This window comes from Gymnogyps californianus, chromosome 22, assembly GCF_018139145.2.
Source record: "Gymnogyps californianus isolate 813 chromosome 22, ASM1813914v2, whole genome shotgun sequence".
Taxonomy (NCBI): Eukaryota; Metazoa; Chordata; class Aves; order Accipitriformes; family Cathartidae; genus Gymnogyps; species Gymnogyps californianus.
In genome coordinates this window covers 3,326,281-3,349,835 of record NC_059492.1, presented here as the reverse complement: position 1 = coordinate 3,349,835, position 23,555 = coordinate 3,326,281, and the positions used below count along the sequence as shown (strand labels likewise).

Below are 23,555 nucleotides of genomic sequence, written 5' to 3'. Positions count from 1 at the left end.
AGCCGGCAGCTGGCCGGTTCCAGATATTTCCCAACTGCGATTTAATAATTATTTTCAATATGGCACAATTTTCCTTGCCAACAGCTCATTAGGTATTGACAATTAAAGCACTGTTAGTGGCTCTTTTATTCCCTCTGAACCGCCAAAACAAGAAAACCTGGATTTTTTTTTTTGTTTATTTCTTGACCACGAGCAGTTTTCCCAGGGGAGATCATTCGGGATGCGAGCGGCTGTCTGCATTTCACACACCTGGCAGGAGCCAGATAAGCCCCGACTTTATCCATGAAATGGGAACGAATCCCGAACAGCGAGGCCAGCCGGGCACTGCCCCTCTCGCCCTGGGGACAGGCAGGGGCTCTGCCCAGCGCCAGCCCACCGCCACCAGACATCTTCCCACATCAAGGAGCAAAACCAATCCCAACGGGCTGGGAACAAGCCCCGGTACCGCGCCAGGACTGAGCTGGGGATGCCCCGGAGGCAGGTCACACCACCCGGCTTCAAATCCCAGGAGAAACCAGACTTGGCTCCTTATTTTAAGGTATTAATACAGCAGCGAAGGCCTGAGTTGTTGTGCAGAGGGGAAAGGACGAGGAGCATGTCCTCGCTACGCCGTGGAGCGGGCAGCGCTGAAAAGGGAGCAGCGGACAACAGTGATGCTCAACAGGATCTCACGTTTATTATTGAGAAGTGATTAATGGTGAAAAGAAAGGCAACGCCCATTCCTCATTGGCTTAACAAGAAACTGAAGAAACATATTCACTACACATTTTACAATATTTCTTTTTTTTTTTTTGCCCAAAATTCATTTTCCTGTAAACAAAACAAGTTTTTACCGCTGTTCTCCGCTTTCAAAATCAAATTAATCCAGACTTAATCTGTAAATCCGTATAATGCACAAGAACAGAACATTTCTTAGGACTCCTAGTACTTGACTTTTGAGTAACAAAGGGTCAGAGAAAAACGAGCCACCTTTAAGACACAACCTCGTGGACAATTTCTGTTCAATTCTTCTTAGGCCAAAACCCCAACTTCCTTGTAGAATTCCTCCTCTTCCAGGCCAGGGGGGGAAAGAAAAAAAAAAAGTTACTCCACTTTCAGTGGTGGATGTTACAACTCGGTGTTCCAAGTGCAAATGTCAAAACCAGGAGAAGGAGGCGCGAGGGGGTGGAAGGAAGGGAAGCGGCGGGGTTTAAAAATTAGAGAAAAAAAAGGCATATGCCACTTACGGACTTTAAAATCCGAAAAAACATAGTAAAAAGACAAAAAACAAAGCGTATGCTCTGAAATCACAACCAAAGCCAAAAGAAAGGGGACAGTTTTTACCTATACTCTACCTAGAAGGGATTTTTTTTTGTTGTTTTTGTTTTTTTAAGTCCTATGTCTTGTGAAATTCCAATACTTTTTTTTTTTTTTAAACTGCAAGTTTGTAAGAGTCTTTTTGAAGTCAATGAAATTAAAAAAAAGAAGTCCTAATTCTCTCTGGGATATTTTTGCTCTTTCTTTCTCGCTCTGAAAGATAGCCGGGATGCAATCTCTGCTGCAGTCTCTGTGGGAGGAATGGCCTTTTACTTGACACGGCCTTGGCGTTCCTGCAAAAGAAAAAAAGAGAAGAACACGTTGGCCGAGAGCAATTTTATTCACCGCTTTCACACATCAGCATTTCAACACGTGGATCTGCGATGGAGCCCTGTCCCACGCGAGCAAAGTCCGAGAAAGAGTATTTTTCTTTGCAAAGGAGGTACTGCAACTGCGTACGGCTAACGTGACGATGTATTACACCGCTTCGGTCTACCAGCTCATCACGTTTCCCCTTTACGAGGGCCGGTGCTACCACAGCTCCGCTCCTCTTCCTCTCTCCTTGCTCGCAGCAGCATCCTTCAGCAGAGTTACAGGCTCTCCTCAGGACAGACTTCGCCAGGCTGCTCCAGGCTAGAGGGTTAATATAAATAAATATAAATATGCTAGAGGGTTCCAGCATAAAGAGGAAGGGGGGGGCGGGGGGGAACCAACCAAGAAGGACAAACTGAGGAAGAATCGGTGAAAAAAAGTGAGTCTAGGTCAGCGCTGAAGCTTGCAGCTGCAGGCAGTGCGGGCTGGGAGCGGGGCTGACAAAGCTCCCCGCTCCGGGGCACGGACCCGCAGCACCCACGAGACAGCTCAGCCATCGCCAGGCTGGAAACCAGCAGCGGGGCAAAGCACAGCTCTGGGCTGGAAAAGACTTGGGCAGCTTTGGGAGCAGGACTCGGGAGCGCTACGGGGATCAGGCAGAGCCCCTGCATTGGGGAGAAGGAAGAGGAAGGGAGGAACGAACGCCAGGGCCCGCGGCACAGCTCTGCCTGCGTCCAGCTGCTGCCGGAGCAGGGCAGCCCGGCTCCCCGAGCACCGCGGGTGTTGCACAGACCTGCGGCTTCACCTGAGTTCACATGTGAGCATCCAAGCAGACTGCAGCTCAGACCTAGGGAGTACTGATGTCTGCCTCGGTCCGCAGGGACTGAAACAGCCCACCGCTACTAGCAAGAACACCTCACTGATAACTCTGAAACCTACTGATGGCATCTCACTCGAAAACCAACAGGTTCACATGGGTTTCCCACCGACTGCTGCTACCACCCCCTCGGTGTTCATCCACATCTCTCCTCCGGCACTGAAGGAACACGCTGTCCAGACAAACATTTGCACCAAGCTGAACAGGCAGCACAGCACCAAATATACCCAGGCATCAAGGGCTACTACATCCTCTCCTGTGCCCAGCACCACGTGCCGCAGTCTCTTCTCTTAAACCCAAACCCAGCATATTTGCACAAAAGTGGGTCTAGACTATCCCAAAGGGTTAAGAGAGGCTGCCCAGCCCACGTTCAAAGCGCCATTTCCAGATCATATGACACCACCTCAAAAATAAAACCTGTCGACAGCTAAAGGGCTCTTGGCTGATGCTCCTCCCTGCCTCCTAACTGCATCTCCTCCGAGCACAGGCAAGTCCCTGCAGTCTCTCGTGTGAAGGGCACTACGGCGTTTTGGCTCTAGCTCCCACGCTCGATGGTGGAGCGAGTTAATCGCCACTTAAGCCAGTCCCGAGAGACGCCAAGTCCATCCCGCCTCCACAGCAAAGCAACACCTGCAGTAGGTGCCCGCCGGCAGAGCAAGACAACATGGGTTCTCCCTTGCGTGAACTTATGTCACAGAGAGAAGGGACGCTCTTAGGGCTCTGAAACTGGTATCTGGTTGTTTCAGCTCAGGATACCTCCCTGCGAGTCTGCTGCTCTGCCCGGGGCTGCGTCCCCTGATATCAGGGCAGCGCAGGGCTGCCTGCCCGCTTCCCCCTGCCCCACGTTAACTCGGTGATCAGAGGCACCTTCCCTTCCACCTCGGTGGCTCGCTGGCAGGCAGAGCACGCAACCTCTGCCAGAAGCGTGTGGGTTGCTCGAAGAAACAACGTCCTCTGCCATCACTGCTAAATCCGGGGAGAGCTTGTCTCCAAGAAGCTTCGATCCTGGGTTAACAGCATGTATAGCCATCTATTCTTAGAAACCTTCCCAAAAAGGGAGGCCTTGCATCCAGCTCGAAACAATACCCCAGGCTTTGGCAGTCCCTCAGCCACACGCACACGGTCACCCAAGGAGGCTTCAGCTCCAACCCTTCTGGCACGAGCTGGACAACAAAGCAAGCCCTACGTGATACCGCACACAGATTGCCTTCTGGGGAGAGGGATTAGACGAAGGCACACATTCTCTTCAAGAATATTTGCCCCTCAGAAGTCGACTTAATTCTCCTCTTCTCCAGTAAGTCTGCCCAAATCTGTTGCAGGTGCTATTTGTTGCTAAAAAACACCATTGCACAACAGCAAAAAAACCCTACCACGGTGGGAAGCAAAGCCAGTCTTGAACGTGAAGTAAAACAAGCGCTGCAGGGAAAGCCACAAATCAAAAGGAAGGTGCCAAGCCCTGTTTCTTCTCTGCTGCCTGGCTCGGCAGCCAGCACGTTATGTTAAACAAGGACAGATGGCAACGTGACGCATTCCTTCGGGAAGAAGCCACAACTGCCTGAGCTAATGCCTCCGTCTTCCCGAACGCAGACATGGGATAAGCTGGCTGCCGGGTTCAATCGCCCCTCCTCTCCGTCGGCAGCCAGGGCCAGTGTCCTGGGCTGGCTGCAGACGGTGGCTGCGGGTCCTGCTGAGCACGTCGCCCCGTTAGCTGACCAGATGGACCCCCGATTAGTCACTTCTCCTCCCCGCTGTGAAGGTGAAGCTGCTCCCGAGGCCAGTGTATGGTTAACACAGGGAGCAGGAAACAGGACCCAGCCTCGGTGCAAAAGTGACACCCCCCCCCCCCCAAAATCCCCGTGTGCCAGAACAGAAGGCATCATCTTCAAAAGAGAGGCTAAAGCAGATGTCCCCATGTCCCCAAGCTAGAGAGGGGTCCAGAGACACACCTGAAGTGAACATCTTAATTTCAGGGTGGATTATAGCCCAATTTTTCTCAACCTAGTCTTCTGTTTAAAACCTCCTGCTATTCAACCTCGAAATTACAGCGCAGAACTACCCGCTCCCCTCCATCAGCACTGCACACAATATCCTAAGGAGCTCGCCACAACAAAACGCAGCACGACACCTCACCTCACCCGCTGCGGGCTCTCGAGGGGCTGACTTCAACACCCACCTCGAGCTGTCCTGCCTTGGCCTCCGCAAAGAGCGGGGCTTTAGGCACAGCCAAGCCTCCGCCCTGGGAGACACCGAGGCGGCCAGCCAAGGGCTCTGCCCGGCCGAGCAGGCACAGTCAGGGCACCGCTGCCAGGGCTCGATGGCAGGGAAGGAACAGCTCTCTAATCTCTGCTAATTTCAATATTGCTTTCCTTGCTCTTCTCTGGGAGATTCACAGCCGCTCTCTTGCCGCCTCCTCCTGGGAAAGGGGGGTACCCAGGGCCTGAAGGATTTTTACACTAATCTGCCAGCCCAACTGCAGCAGATCCCATGAACACATCTTGGTCCTTGGGGTGTTATGGAGTAACAAGCGAGCACCCAAATCATAGCAAAGAAGCAAACAGATCTACCAGAACACATAGCAAAGGTCAGCGGTGTTGCAAACATTCGTCCTTCCTGGCTTATACTCCTCCGAAACCATGGGCTGTGGGATGGTGTAACCCACAGCCCACCCAGCTACGGGACAGCCCAGGAGAAGGCAGAGCAGCATCTGCACGCACACGCTGGGCTTTGCTCTGGCATATAGCCCCTGGAGAGCAAAGAGATTCCATCAGAAAGTGTTTTAGTCTCTTCGGCTGCACTTTCATTAGACCTGGGCGATGTCTTACTGATCCACCTGGGAGGAAGCAAGAAAACAGACACCAGCTCAGACGCTCGTTTCCATCTACCAAACCCCTCAGCAACCGGAGGGGCAGGAGCACGGCAGCACCGAAACGGCTGAAGTGCAAAGCGACACGCCGATGACTAGAAAGACGCATGCCACCGCTCAAATGAAGTGCTGACACCCACACATCACTGCGAGCGTGCTTCTAGGCTGGCGGTGTTTAGAGGCACCAAGCTCAGACAAGGCAAACGTGTGTAAGTAGGAGCCCTCTGTAATCATCCCGCTTTAGCCACTTCAGTCACATCACCGCCGTCCCTGGGCGGGGCTGCAGCAATGTCACAAGCCAGGTCCTGATAATAGCAACTATACGAGCTGGTGGACAAGGTTGATGAGAGATTACGTTATCTAGTCACTGCGGGGAGCCAACAACAACAAAAGGCTCAAGAGTTTGTACCGAGAAATGATGACAATAGGTGATAACACTGCACGTTTGTTCAGAGGCTCTTACCTTGATTAACAACAAACATTCAACCTCAGTACTCCTCTGGCAATGGTAAGGATATTATTGCCACACTACAGATGGGAAAATAGGAGACTATAATCAAAGGGAGGGCCTGGAGAAGAACCAAGAGCATGGCTCCCAGCTGCGCAGCATACAAACCACGGTTTATTTGGACCCGTCTGACCTGGAGCACAGCATAGCAGCCTGAAGACATCAGGCAGGCCAGGAAGCAGTCTCAGTTCAAACTGAGAAGGTCCTACAAGCAAAAGGCATCACTCACCCAGTAAGTGCCCACAAAGGAACAGCAGGAGATCACTTCATTAGAGCATGGTCTATGCTACCAGTACCATTCCCTAAAGGGCCAAGACACCCACAGCAATCAAATACTGGCCTTAAGACACGCACACACAACTCTCGCTCATCAGACAGCTTGCTCAACAGCCCGACTCAGCCCATGACGCTTGCTGCAACGATGCGGCGTTTTGCTGTTTGAATTCTCCTTCCAACGCTGCCGCCCGTCGCGCACTGGATGCAATCCTAGCAAGGCAACACAGCGGGATTTCCATGTGCCCGTGTCTCCGAGGCAAACGTCTGACTTGCCTTAGAAATGAGAAGTTACGGCCACAGCCTTCCCAGCAGGATCAGCTCAAGGCATGGTCACAGTCAGCACAGATGATGGACGATGCATCACTTTCTTATTATGCTCATCTGCTCCACAAACAGCCTCGAGTCCTAACTGATCTACAAACCAAACATGAGGTTTTCCTACTGTCAGCATTAGAAAGCCATCAGAGTTACAGAGAAAAGCCACATTCTAGTCTGCCTCACCTAGGAAAGGAGATAAAAATCAGATACAGGGGTCTGGTTATAGTCAGATGTCTTCATCCCACCTCCCGTTCACGCAATGGAGCTCACCACCAAGAACGAAGACAGGAGATACGCAAATAAAAGTGACTCCTTGTCAGAGCAGGAAAGACCTTTTGTTTTACGGATCAAAATCTAACAGAGCAAACCCAAGTATTCACACAACCTCAAAAGGGGCAAACTCGCATCACTGAAAAAGCATGAGCAGCAACTGTGTCTGGTCAGCCCCTGCAATTCAGACTTTGCCCCCCAAAACGCCGAAGGCAGCAGGAAGCACCAGTGTCCCCTGCTACCACGCTGAGCACGCATGGCTGGGCAGTTAGGAAGTTCTGGTTTCCTCCCGAAACTCGAGCACACCACGGCGTTGCTACACGCTGGTCACCTCCCCATTTAGTCAGAAGGATATGAAGTCACCGAGAATAAATCAGGAACAGCAAGATGCAATTCTTCAGGTACAGCTGTAAGCCAAAATATGCCTTAACATCAGGGAACATAAACACCACAGCGGCACGCACTTTACATCAGACGTTGAATTTCCATGTCAGAGCAACTAGCTTGGGGCTAAGGGTAAGAAGGACACGAAGAGTGCCAGGACCTTCCCCCTGCAGTGGGTTTTATACGAGCGAGGTGGTCCTAGCTGTCAGATACTGGCAGGCACACCACTGTTCCCTAGCATCTTTCAAGGCACCTTTACAACTGATGCAACCAATTGTAAAGAACGAACCTCTGCTTGCTTAAACACCACATTTGATTGCAAGAATAAAGCAGCCCAATTCCCATAAACATTTATAATTACCCTCCCATGGAGGGCCTTGTCCCACAGGGCAAAACTCATGCAGGAAACAGAATGGTGAAAAAGCTGAGAACATACATGAATATTTAGAGCAAAGAGCAATGCAGAGCAGCCTGTGAGGACTCCCAGTGGCATTCCACGCGAGGATGACTGGGCTCCCACTAGGGACTGGAACTGGACTTCCTGGCTTTAGAGCACAAGCAAAACAATGACGACACAAGTCCTTTCAAGTCATTAGTAAGGAAAAGAAAATCTTCCTTGTCTTAAACCAGGGAGTCTTTATTCTTCCCTGTCACTACAAGGGATGAGAAGTTTGCCACGTTTCTTTTTGCAGTTTACCGACACTTCCCATTTGGGCAGCTCAATCTCCCCACTACGGAGCGGGGCACTTGGCTTTGACCTATCTGTCCACACCGAAATCCTCACAAAGCAGGGAAGAAAGTTAATAGCATGGATGAAAGTAATGGGAATAGTTAATGTGAAAGTTTAAGCAAATAGCATTGAAATGCTGACAGCATTTACCAGAGGATCACTCCGAGCATCACGCTAGAGTTTTGACCTACATCAGATACAATAAGATTTTTTTTTTTTTTTTTAAACAGACTAGTGTTCCTTCTCATTTGGGTTCACATGAAATGTGTTTCATTACTTTGGTTACCTTAAATCATAGCTCACGCAATAAGTATTAGCACTGGAAAATGAGTGCCACATGACTCTCTAGAAAAGGACAGACCTCCACTTTAATGTTTCAAAATCTTCACTGCTGTAGAGTTAAAAGCCTTTATGCTGTCCTCTGTCACACCATGCAAGTGTAATGCCAACGACTGAATGATCTTGTGCGGAGAAAACCTGTGGAGCTTCAGTGGAATTTGTGGTTCCATATATTCATAAAAGATCTAGAAAGAGGAGTGAACAATAAAGTGACAAAGTTTACTGATGATACTAAGCTATTCAGGGTAATAAAAATAGCAGCTGACTGTGAAGAAATGGAGGACTTTGAGAAAAAGCAGCTGAACATGACAGTGAATTTGGTCTGCCTGGTTTAGGTAAATCAAATGACACACGTGGGAAAAAAGCACTGTCCTAACTCCAAGATGACAGGCTCCGAACTGACCATTAATAACTGGAAACACGAGCTCAGGGTTATGATCTGTAACTCCAGGAAAATGCCTACCATCAAGAAAAGCAAACATCATTCAGAACAGATCATTATGCCTTTATACAAACCCAAGCTGCACCTCTATCCTGAGCAGCGTGTAGCTCTGCTCCTCTCCGTCTCCACGGGCATGCAGAAGAACTGGAAAAGGGGTCAGAGAAGAAGAGGGATGAGCAAAGGACAGAAGGGTTTCCATCTGCAGAGCCATCGTGCTCTAGCTCTCGAGCCTGGAAGAGCGACGACTGCAAAAGCAGAGCAGGCACAGAGAGGACACTGAAATCAACTGCTCACCACCTCTTCCAGCACAGGAACTAGGGAGCATCACATGACGCAGACTCAAAGCAAACCAAAAGGATGTGTTTCTTTACACAACACATAATTAAGCTGAAGAACTTACTGCTGCAGGATCCTGAGGATGCTCAAGGAATGCATCAAAATCTTGGACAAGAAGAGAAACCACGAGCTATTAAAGACAAAGATACATCCTCTGGGTCAAAGAAATTCCTGAGCCACAAATTGTTAAAGGCAAGGAAAAGCTTCAGAGATGGATAAACATGCGCTTGCGCTGTCCTTACAGGCATTTGCTCTTGACCATGTTATTGTTAGCTGCACATGGAGCTTTTTACTTGGACAAAAGGAACAAGGATGCTTGAGCAAGGTCTCTCTACGTGTCCAGCAGACCTGCAGATCTTGCAGCCAGAAGAGATGCAACATTAGACTACAGAGACTTATGGTCTGACCCACCGCAGTTGTTGTTGTGTTTTGAGGCTAAACAAATCCCATCCCTCCATCCCAAATAAGGCAGAAGAAATACTTCACACAAGAAAAACACAGCACAATATTCTGTATTATGAAAGGACAAGAGGAGATCTATTTGCCTACTTCTGTCAACCACGAAGAGCTGAATTCACAAGCTCAAGTAAAAGAGCCAACACTCCCTATAGCCATTGTGTGTACCCTCATTTTACGGCCACTTGAAAGGGAACACAAAGCAGTATTCACTGGAACACAGTTTTATAGTTCAACTTTTTTTTTCCCCTCCTTTAAATGTAATCAAGATCATAGCACTCGAATCAGCTGAACCCCAAATCAGGCTGGCTTGCAACAGCCAAAAGCTTGATGATCAGGACTTCACGATTTCTTAAAAGTTTGCAGATGATGATGGGAAATTCTCTGAAGTCATTTTACAGGCGATGGCATCACATTACAAATAAAGAGCGAGAGAGCAGAGCCTTCCCCATGTGTACAGATACATAGGGAAGGAAACTAAAATAGTGTGGTTTCTTTTCTCCCCAAGATTAGAAACAAAGTACAAAGTTTTAGTCAGATTTTATCTAAGTCTTCTACACTGGTATTACATTACAAGAAATAGCTCTGCAGTTAACCACAAAAAAAAAAAAAAAAAAAGCTCAGCATTGTCCTTTTAATAAAAAAAGTTCTACTGATATGGAACCAGAAATGCAGTCTTCATTTCCAAGTTCTTGCTGAAGAACAGCTTACAAAATCGAAACGTTTCATTATTAACTGCTCAAACACACTATTACATGACTTATACACCAATTAAAAAGCCTCACACTGGGCAGCTAGTCACTGGAAGGAGCTCCAAGCAACTCTCTATCCCAGTCATCAGCCTGGATAATGACAATCCTTGTTAACGGAGACTTCGCTGGGTAACTTTGCTACAGTAAAAGCAGGGTGGCACTGTTCTAGCTGGCAAGCGTCCAGTGTTTTGCACCACTAAGGAATTGGTTTATTAACTCACAAAGCCATAAGATAGTACAATTACTACCAGGTACAAAGAAGAACATCCAGGAAAACGAGAGGACTCTAATAATTGTGGCGAAAACGATTGCACAGTACAGAACAAGGAGCTTCCTAAATGAATACCGGTCACATAACACTTTACAGGAGACAGAAAAGAAGAAAGTGACTTCTTTCAGACAAAAACTGTTGCAGAATTACATTTTCATTAAGAACAAGTGAAGAACATTGTGCATAAAGCTATTCTTGAGGTATTGCATATATACAAGGCTCACGTATCAATGTACTTCAACAGTTTTCCTGGGATCCTAATCAGCTTTCAGCAACGTCTTGTGACCCACTGCACTTCTGCACCAGATAGAAAATCCAGGGAACTGAACAGGACCATGTCCTGGTGCTTTCACTGAACAAAATGGCTGGCAAATACTTATCTTTTAAGGCAAACTACTTTTTCTGGAGAAGTAGCTGTTAATAAAACAACCTGAAACACAAGGCCTGTGTCAGCACCTATTAACCTCAGTGTCAGCAAGTTACCCAGAACTCTTGGGAAAAAAAATGCCACCGCTGCTGACACCTTACACACTCCCTTCTCGCATACCAAACCCTCCACGTTGTTTCTAGGGAATTTGCCAGCCACACACATGCAATTTCAACTCAGCTGCTGAAGGAAGAACAAAGTCTTTCTTTTTTAATTTAAGACATTAATTTGAAGTCATTAGTATGTTCATAATGAATGCAATTAATTATTCATAAGAACGATCAGTTCAGGGTATTCTGCAACTCAGAGCTGAAATCACCCAGTCAAGGTAAAGATAACCTGGATGGGAAGAGCACAAAGCTTTGCCCACACCAAGGGGGCAACAAGCGAGTTGGGAACAAGTTCACAAGAACAGGCCGTGAAATAAACTCCCCCTCCTGAAGGCCATACCTGTAAGAGGTGCAAAACCTCCTCACTGCGTCCGACCCAGTGACTAGAGAAGAATAGCTCCGAATCCCATTAGCAGTCCTCAAAAAACAATTTTAAACAGTGCATCTCGACAGCTCCTTAAACCAATTTCAACAAGTCAACTTTAAACATTATATTTTATAACATTGTATTTTATAATATTAACAAAATGTTATATTAAAATAGTATTTTAAAGACTGCTAACAAAATATCAACAGTGAGACGCAGGGCTATGAGGCAGGTGCAACAGGCTTGCTCTTCTACCACTCAACTTCCACTTTACATGCAGTGAAATGGCTCCCAGCTGCTCCCGTTTTACAGACGAGGAAACAAAGTCCCTGTCTTACAGCAGAAAACAAGGATTAGAGCACCAGCTAGATCTAAGCCTTCCCCTCCAATTTTCTCCTGCCTTTAAACAAAGCAAGAACACCACCAAAAATATGTGAGAGTGCCCTAAGTGCTTTGTAGTGCTGGCTTAAAGATACCGTAAGAACAAGGCACTCCTTATGTCAAACACCCAGTACCAAACTACTAGAATAAGCAGTATGGTTTTTGTTTCCTCTATTACTGAGCAAATATACAAGCATGGACACACACGTACAGGATTTAAAAGGCCTGGAAATAAACTGAGAGAAACCGCATGCGTTGCTGAACAGTGGAGGGTATTTGCAGCAAGGAAATTCTGTCCTGGTGCATCAATTAACTTCACTATGGCCAGGATTTGGAGCAGAAAGAGCAAATGGCCTTGGCATCACAGGATGAAAGGAACTGTGTGAGTGCAAGCCGTGTTCCCTTGCTGTCATAGGAAACAGTTGGCTCTGCCTGGATATGCAATACCCAGGAATCGAGTCTTGTAGTCAGAAACACTGTCCTGTTGGATATGGTAAAACCAAAGCAAATGCAGCACTAGCCAGGACGACTAACAGCGGGAGAAAAGTGCTAGCCCACCCTATAGGAAATAGGCTCTCTCCTCCCCTTCGAGATTACAAATTAGGAAGAAAAAAAGAGCTTTGTAAAATACATCAGAAAGCATTTTTTTTTTTACAGCAACTGTGAAACAGGCTGCTAGTTTCAAATAGGCTCATATAACACCACTTAGTTTTCCCTTAAATCATACCTTCTAAGGGGGGCAGTGACACTTGCCACTATTAATACTCCTTTAACCAGCAGACGGCGTCAGCTGAGACACAAAGCAGCACATTTCCGGAAATAATAGCTTCAATCTGGCAAATCACATCTTTCTGTTTCGAGGCTGGTATACCTCAGCACGGAAAAAACCACAAAAAACCCACCCCATCCTGCACAGCTCATCCTGACTCAACACCCACCGAAGTCCCAACACAAAGTGTCTCTTATCAGCCGCAAACCTGACAACCGAGCACTCCAGCCCTGGAAGGGACAGGACAGGACTGGTTTTCATGGGATATCCTTCCTAAAATCCCTGGAACCTGCAAGTAGCCCAGTACCCAACCCTGGGCAAGGCAACAGGGAGAAAGAACCAAAATAAACTTCCCTTAGAGTTTACATTCATTGCTTTTCTGCAGAACACAAGCTGTTAACCTTTCACATGCAAGCAGATCACTATCTAAGATCCTTACACTGAGGTCATTGCAACATTCCTAGAAATACAAGTGTATTACTACGGGCTAGGGATTTTTGTTGTTGTTTTTTTATTTTTTTAAACCAAAGATAAAACAGTCCTTACAGGGAAGAAGTCTGTGACATGCTCTGCCACAAAAGCAGCTGTTAGGGGTTTCGAGAAGCCTTAAACTGCTTCAGGTAGGATCGCACTGGGAGTCAGCTTCATCATTTTGGGTCAGGAGAACATCCAAACCTTTCAAAAAACTGGATTAGTAGAGTAAAGCAAGACGCTCGAAAGAAACGGAGATTAGTCTCTGAGGACAAGATGGGCACAGGCAACAGAAAAGGACAAGCAAGAGCATGATTTCAGCGTTTTCAACTCTGAACTGTTCACCCCCTTTCACCAGCCAACGGGAATAGCACAAAGCATTTTTCATACGATTTCCTGGAACTATTTTAGGGAATTCTGAAGAAGTGACACTAACAGTGAGAAGTATAAAAGAATATTCAAGAGTTCCCAGACTTTCACAAGAGCTCGTCCATCTGCTTGGGTAGCAAGCAAGGAATCAAACGGCAAATCAGACAAAGGTTTAGGCGAGTTGGAAGCCAAGTGAAACAATTACAGCTTGCTAGAAGTTCAAAACAAGCCAAACCTTGAGACATTTAAGCTTCAAGGAACAGGAATGCAGAACATTAACATATCACCGCCATCCAAAGACTGGTGGCAGAGACAAAGAGCTGGTAGCAATGGGATTTCCCTGACACAAAAGCAGCTTGACAGACCGCAGGCAGGGAGCTGCGCCACCGGCTGCTGCCAGAGCAGCACTTTAACTTTCCAGTGCCTCAACTCTGGTTTCTGATATATTTTTTTAATCCAGGTGATTACCTGAGATGCTTCAAGGCAGACATAGCATGGCTTGGGTTTTTTTTGCCACCCACAGTCCCATGGTAACTATCAGCATTCACTCCAAGAAAAAAAAAAAAACAAACCACCTCCTCGAGCAGAAACGACTGCTTCTCAATGAAACCATGAAAGAGCAGTTACAGAAACCTCGACCATCTTCAAGGCTGCGTCAGCAAGCAATCGAGGAGGTCAAACTGTTGCTGAAAGAAAGACCAAGTCACTTCCTCTGTGCCGGATGCTACAGGGCAGGGGCCCTGAGCATGCAACAAGGAGTGAGTCAATGGTAAAAAGCAAACACCAACTGTGTATCTGCAAGGCTCCCTCCTTGCCTATGAATTCCAGAGACATATGACTAAGTTCCCTTTCAAAGAATAAATGTTTTCCTAATCAACCACTTCTGCACTGGCGTGCCACACTGAATCAACTCGAACATCATTTAGAAAGGAGGCGCTGGCGCACTGAACATCGATCAGCTACCGTTTCTGCTTCTGACCCTCATACACTAGCACGTCTCAAAGAAATTGAAGAAAGCAGGGGAGGAGACTTCAAAATGCAACTGGAAAGATGACTAAAGATGGTTTACGGTTTTAAGAAAATTGCTAAGCCACATTTTTAATATCTTACTGATTTTCAGACACTACAAACAGCTTGCAAACACAGCAGCTCTCCAGCAGAAGAGACCATCGGTCTGTCCACCTTCCCCCAGCCTTCCCCACGCTGCTGCTCTTCCTTCTGCTTGCTACCTGCTTACATTTACCCAGTATCAACTCTTCTCATCCATCCATGCCCACTTGCCCTCCAGCAACATTTCCCCCCCTCCCTCGCATTCTCCCACTGTGCCAAGGTGTGCCCCTCTCACGCTGCGAACTGTTGCTCCCTGAAGTCAGATCTGGAGCATATGAGAAGTCTCGCTTCCTAAGATGTCCTGCACAGACTCGATTTCTGACTGCATTCAAGACCTCAGTTAGTAAAAGGGAAATCACCTACTTCAGTACAGGCTGGATACCAAGCGGAACAACTTTAGGATGTGGAGTCACACAAAATAGTCAGGTTCTCACAAAAAAATCAAGTTTACACCTTACAATGTATTCCTCCCTTACAGATTTTCTTCAAGCACTGTAAATGCTAGGGTATCAGTTGCAAAACGTGACCACCTTTGTGTATGGGTGATGCTATTTATACAGACAACGCTCCAAGTAAAATACATTTAAAAAAAATTGAAAAACCGCATTCACATGGTGAGCAGTGGCAGCTCCTGATTCTGTTCTTCAACTGTTGGGTGGAAAATTCCCCATTGCGGAAACTAAAGAGATCATCAGAAAACTTGGCAAACTACCAGAAAGCTGTGCTAATGCTAATTTGTAATTACTGTTTTGATCAAATACAAGCAAGACCCCTATCGTGGGGAAGGTCAGCCACAGGTGACTTCAACACAGCTGTACCCAAGTAAGCTTCAAGGCCCACTGGTCACCGAATTTTGGGCAGAATTTTCAATTAGCAATCCTCCCGTTAACGAATCGACGATGACAGCAGGCTTCGATCGGACAGACCCAAGTGGCAAGCCGGTGCAGCTGCAGGCAGGCAGTGAGCACGGCTCACGTGCCACGCTGCTGGGCAGCGCCCACGCAGGCGACAGCCCACCGGCTTCAAATACAGCCCAGCTCGCTGCCAAGAGGAACAAAATGACCTGCTCCGCGTCTGCCAGAGAGAGGACAAGTAGTCACGGACTTAAATTGCAGCGAGGGAGATTTAGATTGGGCATTAGACAAAGCCTTCTAACAGGAAGGATAATTAAGCATAGGAATAGATTGCCTGGGGAGGGACAGGAACTACCGTTCCTGAAGGTTTTACAAGTGGTGGGAAACATCTGTCACGCTGACCCCACTTTGGGCAGGGGGTGGATTAGGCGGCTGTTCAAAGACCCGGCTCTGTTTTCTAACAACTCCCCAAACCCCCCACTGATCTCCTACTTTAAACTGTTCCGATCCAGGAGCTGACAATTGCACAGAAATAAATTTTGTTAGGAATACAGCACCCAGGGAAGGCTGAGATTTAGAGCAACCAAGGGCAGTCGACTGCAGGCAGGGCCTGGGCAAGCCTCCTCACACCACTCTGCCGGGCTGCTGCCATTTGGGAAGCGGGTTCCACGTGAGAGCCCGCAGCTAGCCAAAAGGCAGACTGATGCCCACCAAGCTTGCTCACAAGCCCACGCCTTCAGGCCCTGGATTTAGTCCAGTGCAAGGCAGCCCTCCTCCGTCTCCTGCCCCGCAGAACTCTGCCAAGACAGACAAACAAGTTACCTTTTTAACATTTTCCTCCTCCTCTTGGCGTTTCTCATAGTGTGAGAAGTCATCAAAGATGGAGGTGGTGTGCTTGTAGGTGGCAATGATTTTCAACACCTGCTTAGCCTTTTCCAGAGGCACCTCCTGAGTGTCCCTGGAGTTGGTCACTGGTTTATTCTCGTTGTTCTCTAGGCGGATGTGTCGCAGCTGGCTGTTGGGAACGTCCTTCACAAAAATCCACCTGACATCAAAACGTCCCTTCCACTTGTCCTGGGACCACACACCCGCACACGTGTTATAGTCCACAGCAGATTTCATTTCTGCTACTCCGCAGAAGTGACCACTACCGTTGACACTGAACAGTAAGTAAACGGGGCCCTTCCCGTTCATGGAGCGATAGGCGGCATCCAGTCTCTTGTTGCCGTGCTCTGTACTGCACCAGATGTTATATTTAATGGAACGGTGGATATCGTCCTCAGAGTAACTCTTAATGATGAAAACCCGGCCGTGTTTTGGGTTCCAGTCAAAATCCTTGGGGTTGTAGTTGTTGATGGATCTCAACTTCTCCAAGACCGGGTGCGGCTCCGAAGGAGCAGAACCAGAACTGGCCTGAGACTGTCCCACTCCGTTACCGTCCACTCCGTTTTGACCGAACCCGTTGCCACGATTACGAGGGGCAACCCAGCGAGCGGGCTGAGCCGCCTGCTGCGGCACGGGCAGCTGGGCCGGCTGCGGCGGCGGTGGGGGCAGCGGCTGGGGCTGCTGCCCGCTTGAAGCCTGTGCCACCGGTGGGCTGTTATTGATCTGCTGACCCACGGGCTGGGGGGACACCTGGGCTGGCTGCTGACCAATATTCTGAACTAAGGCCTGCGACGGGGCTTTTGCCACCGGCCCTTTGTTATCCCAAGTTCCAATATCCATGTTATGTTTTATCGGAGGCGGTGGAAGACTTGAACCTGCAATGCCATTCTTGGTCTTCAGCTTAGGCTGCTGCTTAGCCGGTTTGCTAGCGATGTCAGCCCAGGAGGTCGGCTTTGGAGGAGCGATAGTAGCTGGAGGCAAACTGTTAGATGCCACGATATTACTGGTAATGGATCCGCTACCGACAGCCGAACCAACGACTTTCGGGACGCTGCTTGCAACGTCTGTGCTGCCCAGCTTGAGAGCTGCCATCCCTTGGTCGATGGTGTTCATGCCAGGAGCCTTGTTCAGAGTCTCGTTAGCAAAGGCAGACTGCCCGTCGATCATGGCTCCACCCAGCGAGCTAGGGGCATAGGCGTAATTGCTACTATAGCCAGAGCTTTGAGTGGATTGTCCCTGAGAACTGTTATTCCCCCAAGCCGAAAAGTCAATCCCGCTTGGAAAGAAGTTAAAGCCGTGCTGCCCGAGAAATGGAGTGCTGCCAAGGGCCCCTGGCTGCCCGAACATCGCGTCTGGGAGAAAGTGAGGCTCCCCGTTGCTCAGCTGTCCGTAAGAGGTTAGGTAGGGCATGGGTGGGTCACCCCCCGTAGACCAGGCAGCTTCGCCTAAGGAGTAGGAGAATCCAATGGAGGGACTGTAGTAGTTTGGTAAGTAGGAATCGGACATTGCAGTGTATGCATTATTCTGAAAAAAAAAAAAACAAACCAAAAAATAAGCACTGAATAGTTAGAATAAGTTGAACATATTTCAAGGGACCAGGAATAAAAGCCATCTTAGACTTCCCGTGCCCCACCCCTCCCTACCTTAGGGCTGGGCAGATAAACAGGCCTGGCCTTGAAACACCTCCTTTGTCAGAAGTGCTCTAAAAACTGTTTCATTGCCAGACAGACTGAACACAAAGGCTTAGCAAGCTTCCCATGCTGAGACAGGAGCGCGTTGTGTTCCTGATGCATGATGTGGGACTGAACACTGGACTGCCCCAGAGCTCCTGCTCAGGCTACAAAACCAGTATCTTACCTAGCATCCCAATGTTATCTTCTACTTTTTGTAGCTACTACCAAAGAGGGCTTTTCTTGCCTGTGTAATGTACTTATCAGCCCTTATTCTGGCGTTTGATGGAGGGTTTGGGGGGAAGGATGCAGAGAGGAGTGGAATATGGAGGAAAAAGGTCCAGTGGAAGCGCACTGCCAAAATCATGAATGTCCCTACTTGCCTTCCTTAAACTTATTACCAGTGAAAACAGCTTTATCCCCACAATATAAAGTTTCAGAGCTCATAATATTCCAAGAACTTGCAAACAAACAGGGATTTAAAGCCTACTCCTCAAAACACAAACTGCTCCAGTGCTGCGGGCACATACTAAAAAAAAATACCTCAAAATGGGGAGTAATCAATAGGGTTTCAATAGGAGCCTTTTATAGCACGGTGACAGCAGCAGCACAAGAAAGCAGGCTTCAAATTCAGAGAGGAAAAAAAGCTGCTCCATACCTTGGTCTCCCTTTTAACATCCAAGTAGCCTTTAGGTTACGAAAACAAATGCCTAATTTTACAATTAGGGAACTCTCAGACATCACCAAGATTTGCTTACATGAAAAACAGCTGTCATTTTGCATTCAAACCAATGGCCCCTCGGGGGAGCGGTTAAAGCCACGCTAATGGACATTATCATCCAGTAATTTGAACCTGTGTGCAGACAGCCTCGCGCTACACAGCCGCTTACATGCCAACCCAATGCAGATGAGATGAAAGTCAGGTTCAGTTCCCATTTAAAAGCTTGGCTTGCAGCAGGCTCTACTCCATTTTTCGTTGAATCATGTTTTCACGTGCCAAGTGCAGCTCCCGAAGGACTTCACGCCCTACTGAAATCTATGGAGGCTCTCAAGATGGCTCTGGCACCCTCCAGAAATAGCTGGTTTGCCTTTCCACCTTTCATTGAGTTAAAGGAAAGCAACAGGTTTGGGGCTAACCAAGCCCCAACTTTACAAAAATTAATAGGAATTATTTAACATAACGTGTTCAGAGACAAGGTTTGTTTAATTGTGTAAGAAGCTAAAAAGCTTTCTGTCATACTTCATGATGTGAATGCATGAAAACTCAGAGACACTCTCTCCAGCCTTTCCATTTTCCCAAAGAAGGGATCCCAAAAGCAAATTAATAACAAAACTCTTACCCAGAGTACAGTTTTACTAATTGAGGAACTCAGTCCTGCTAAACCCAAACTGATGAACAGTCTTTAGGGCTCAGTCTAGTCCAAAAGCACGAATACTGACGCTAATTTGTAAGGCAAACGAAGGAACTTAAAAAAAAAATTATTTTGAACCAGCAAAGTCTCTTCAAAAGCTAATCCCCTCAATTATAAGAGTAACAATATACTCTCCTGGAAATTAGCTTTAATGGAACATAAACATGCCGGCCCGTACCCAAAACCTGAGCCCAGCAGGCAGAGTAGCCGTTTCCTCTCCGCGGCTTCTCCCTCAAAGCACACGAAGCACATCACTCTCAGATTAAAACCTGTCCCCTTGTCCCCTCAAAATATTTTCTTACATGCGTTACATGTTTAACTTCATGAGATATTTTAACGTAGTCTGTATTAAGCTATTACTTGTAGAGTATTCACCAGCTACACTCACGTAGTAAGGAGGGAGCACAGGAGTTAAACAGTTGAGCACTGCCAGCTCAAAGCAGATTTAAGACAGGCTCGCTGTCGTTCACTACCTGAATGTCTAGAACTACGCCTCGCTATCACACACGCCACCTCGCTCTGCTACCCTGCACTCGCACAACTGACACAGTTACTGATTAGTATGCAAATAAAACTTCACCGGCTTTTAATTCTCTCCAATGACTAAGACTTTTTGTACAGTTATTTCCTCAAATTCACTATTCCTCTTCACCTCAGACTACAACCGGGGTTTAAGCTTACTTATTGTTGCTGTTGAGCTTTTGTTTTTTAAACTGTTGAAGAATCACTTACTGTGTATCTGAGCTTTAAAATACACAGTAACCTAATTCACTAGGCTGACAAGCTAGTAACAGTCGCACCTGAAATAGCAGCTCCTGAATGAAGAGCCATGAAACTTTACAACTCGGTTACCTCATGCTTGCGTGGAGAGCTCAGAAAGCAATTTCAGAAACCACACGCGTTACTCTGCAGCAGTGGGCTGCATTTAATTCATTTTTCAGAGCCGTATCTGTAACTCCCTTTCCCATCTTCAGAAGAGAGGCGCACACTTCAATACCTTTGTATTTTTGAGCCTGGCTCGTTGGCTCAGCAGAACCGTGGCCCTCTCCAGACTGAACCCCAGGGCTTTGTTTTCTATTATATCGAGTGTCAAAACACGGCTGAGAGCTGACAAGCAACACAGCATGGTGAGAAACTGCGATAAAGTCGCCCTGAAGTTTCATTCAAAGTTAACATGGCAGTTTTACCTCACTGCTGCTCAATTTCTAGAGTAACAGCTCTGCTCTACCTCCGGGGGCACGCTCTAATCACTTCCTTATTTTTAGAAACGTATTTTTTACCAGTGTGACACATGCAAAAAGAAACTAAATATTCAGAAGTTCTTCATCAAACATGCAAAATAGGGTAAAATATCATGTTGCTTCTAACATTATGCTAACCTTCGTTCTCTTTAGGAGATTTAAATAAAACTACACTTTGCAGGAAATACGTCCACATTCAGAAGGAAGCTGGAAATTGGTGATGTTAATTTCTGGGGTAGAAAAAACCCACCATTAAGTGAAAGCTACTAGACAGTAGCTAGTTTTATTCAAGACTTGAGAAAGTAATCGCACTCTCTCGCCCTATGCAGGTCAAATTTAGGCTTGCAACTTTTTAGGGAGCTGAATGCAGTGAGTTATCTCAATGGACAGGCTGAATTCTGAAGATGATGAACAGGTGACAGGACCGTAAAGAATATTTAGCCTCATATCTTTAGCACAAACTAGGAAAATAACTTGTCGAAAATTTAACTGAGGCAGAAACCTGTTCTTGTGTTCCAATAAAACATGCATCACCGTTATATGAAAAAATAAATATACCGACTAGTAAAAAAGATCAAAAAAGACAGAAAGGGAAAAATGGAACAGCTTGTTTTTACTAATCACAACTGGAGAGGAAAGAGAAGCCAAGGGAGTGAACTGCTCCAGTGCTACTACAGATGTTTATCTATAGTGCTTACTTGTACCATCTAATCAGCTGAACTCCATCTGTTATGTGTCACTCCCCTACCACTCATTAAGAAAAAACAAACAAAAAAACAGTTAACAGTGGAGCTAATCTTCAACAGAAAGTTAAGAGGAAAAGCATCTGGAAGTCTGACTTTCAGGAGCTGATCACAAGCTCTCCAGCTCGACTTCTAACTAAAGTTCTCAAAAAGTCTTAACAGCCTTTATCACATGTGTGTTCTGGGGGTTTTTTTTGGTGAAAAATAGAGAAAACCCCATGACACACATTTTCAGTTTACTTGGCGGAGAGATAAGAATGTCGATAGTATCCTCCAAAGGCCCTCGGAGCGTAACTGCATCGTGTGAAGCAATTTCACAACGCAACGTACCGCGTCTCCTCGTACAGTGTAAAGAACCAGAAACCAGCAAGGAAACAAGGTCACAACAGTAAAACTGAAAGAGCAGAAATGGTAACTTCAAGACAGTTACGTTGAAAAAGTGAGCTGAATGCCAACTATAGGAAGTCGTTACACCCTCAAAAAGTTGCTACAACTTTTATACCTCACCCTCTACAATCTAATGGCATTCAGCGTTTTCTGCCTGGAGAAACGCAGTGTAAAATAGCATAGTATGGTAAGGAAGCTGGCAAACATCAAAATGCAATCAGTGGAGATGGGAAAACGCAAGGATGCCAAATTCGCCTTCGCTAGAGAGCAGCAGGAAGCCACCGGGCTCTTGGTGCTTCCTGCCCGTTAGCAGGTACTCTTACTCACCGGCCGGGCCTGGGGACTCAAGTAGGGTTCAAAGTCATCATCATTTAACCCATCCTTCTGGTGCACAGATCCGTTTTGCACTGAGGAAGAGATGCAGAGCGTTAGACGGAACTCTGCCGATAAACTCCAACATTTGCCAACTTAAAGTATTTAAAGACAAACCTTATAATATAACTAACCCCCACACGTTATAATACGCCATGCTTAGCCCGGCAAAGCGTGGAAAGACGCTGCACCACCGCACAAACACTCTTTCACTGCAAACTTTCCCCAGCCCCAGAAACGACGACGAGCTTCACAGCCCCTGGTTTATCTTCCTCCCAGCCGCTCCGCTGCATAAAGGCGCAGAGACCCGAGGACATGCCCAGCAATATTTCGGAGGAGATCCTCCCCGTCCCTCCCCCGCGGGCACGCTCCCCAAAGGCGCAACTTCCCCGCGGGATCCCCAGCCGGCTCGGTCGCCGGATCCCCCATTTCCCAGCCCTCCCCGCCGCCCCCCGGGGCTCTCACCTTTGTTGCCTTGGCCCTTGGGTCTCTGGCGCGGCGGCGCGGCATGGAAAGAGAGAAGGAGAGCGGTGAGTCAGGGGGGCGAAGCGGCTCCGGCGCGGGCGGGGAGCCCGGCGAGGCGCGGCCCGGCCCGGCCTGGCGGGGGGAGGCCCGGCCGCGCCGCAGCACAATGGAGGCGCGGCCCTGAAGGGAGAAAGAAGGGGGGGGGGGGGGGGGGGGGGGAAGGCCGCGGCGGCCGCCGCCCGGCCCGGCCCGGCCCGCGCCCCCGCCGCTAGGCCCAGAGCCGCGGCCTCGCTTAGCGGGCCAGGCCCGGCGCCGCGAGGGGGGAAGGCCGGGCGGTGGCGGCGGGGCTCCATACCTGCTCCAGGAGGCTGCTGGCCGACATGGCTCCGCGGCGGGGCTGCTGGCGGGGCGGGGTGGGGCGGGGCAGCGGGCGGCGGCGGCGGCGGCTTTGTCCGGGCGCGGGCGCGGCGCGGCTGCCTGGCGGACTCCGACTCGCCCGCGGCGGCTGCCTGGCTAGGGCGACGCTCTAGCCAACCCCCTCGCCTCTCCTTCCGGCCCGCGTCTATGGCCCAGGCCCGCCGCCTCGCGCCCACACGCGCTCCCCGGGCGTCACGCGGCACCGCGCGCGCGCCGCGCTCCCAGGCACAATGGCGGGGGGGGGGGGGGGGGGGGTGGAGGGGAGGGAGGGGGCGCGGTGCATGCCGGGCCGGCGGAGGACCGGCGGGATCAGCGCCCCCGCTCGGCCGGGCGCGGGAGCGCAGGCGTCGGGGGGGGGGGGGCGTTCTTAAAGGGCCAGGCGCCCCCGTTGCCCAGCTGCGCTTTTCCAGCAAAAAAATGGCAAATCCGAGGCCCGGCTGCAGCCCCCCCCAACCCTGCGACAGATCGCACCCCGATATTTCAGCTCCCCCCGTCCCCGTGCTCCACGCACAGCCCCCAGCCGTGCAGGGGGGGGGCCTGCGTGGGGCAAGCCGGAGGGGAAGGGGGCGAAGGCCATGGAGGAAGGTGGATCCCCGCTCCAACACCCAGGGGATCCGGCTCCCACAGCTGTTCTCCAAGGCGGGGGCGACTTGCTGCCGGCTCCCACCGCGGCCT

At 48.6% G+C, this 23,555-nt stretch overlaps 1 protein-coding gene across 1 annotated transcript; it reads right to left on the bottom strand.

Annotated features, from left to right (window-relative positions):
• Nucleotides 1-651: 651 nt before the first annotated feature.
• YTHDF2 (YTH N6-methyladenosine RNA binding protein F2) lies at nt 652-23,010 on the bottom strand. Its single transcript, XM_050909991.1, has 5 exons — nt 22,819-23,010; nt 22,464-22,488; nt 21,954-22,033; nt 16,111-17,697; nt 652-1,589 (listed from the first exon to the last, which is right to left on the bottom strand). Exons 1-5 carry the CDS (start codon nt 22,843-22,845, stop codon nt 1,566-1,568), a joined length of 1,743 nt encoding a protein of 580 aa, XP_050765948.1. The 5' UTR covers nt 22,846-23,010; the 3' UTR covers nt 652-1,565.
• Between the last annotated feature and the right edge of the window lie 545 nt (nt 23,011-23,555).

Excerpts from the sequence above, each read along its gene's own strand:
- YTHDF2 (XM_050909991.1), bottom strand. The coding sequence starts at position 22,845 with ATGTCGGCCAGCAGCCTCCTGGAGCAG. Across the intron at positions 22,034-22,463 it reads CAAGGGCCAAGGCAACAAAG|TGCAAAACGGATCTGTGCAC; the intron begins GTGAGAGCCCCG and ends TCTCTTCCTCAG. Across the intron at positions 17,698-21,953 it reads TGAGTCCCCAGGCCCGGCCG|AATAATGCATACACTGCAAT; the intron begins GTGAGTAAGAGT and ends TTTTTTTTTCAG.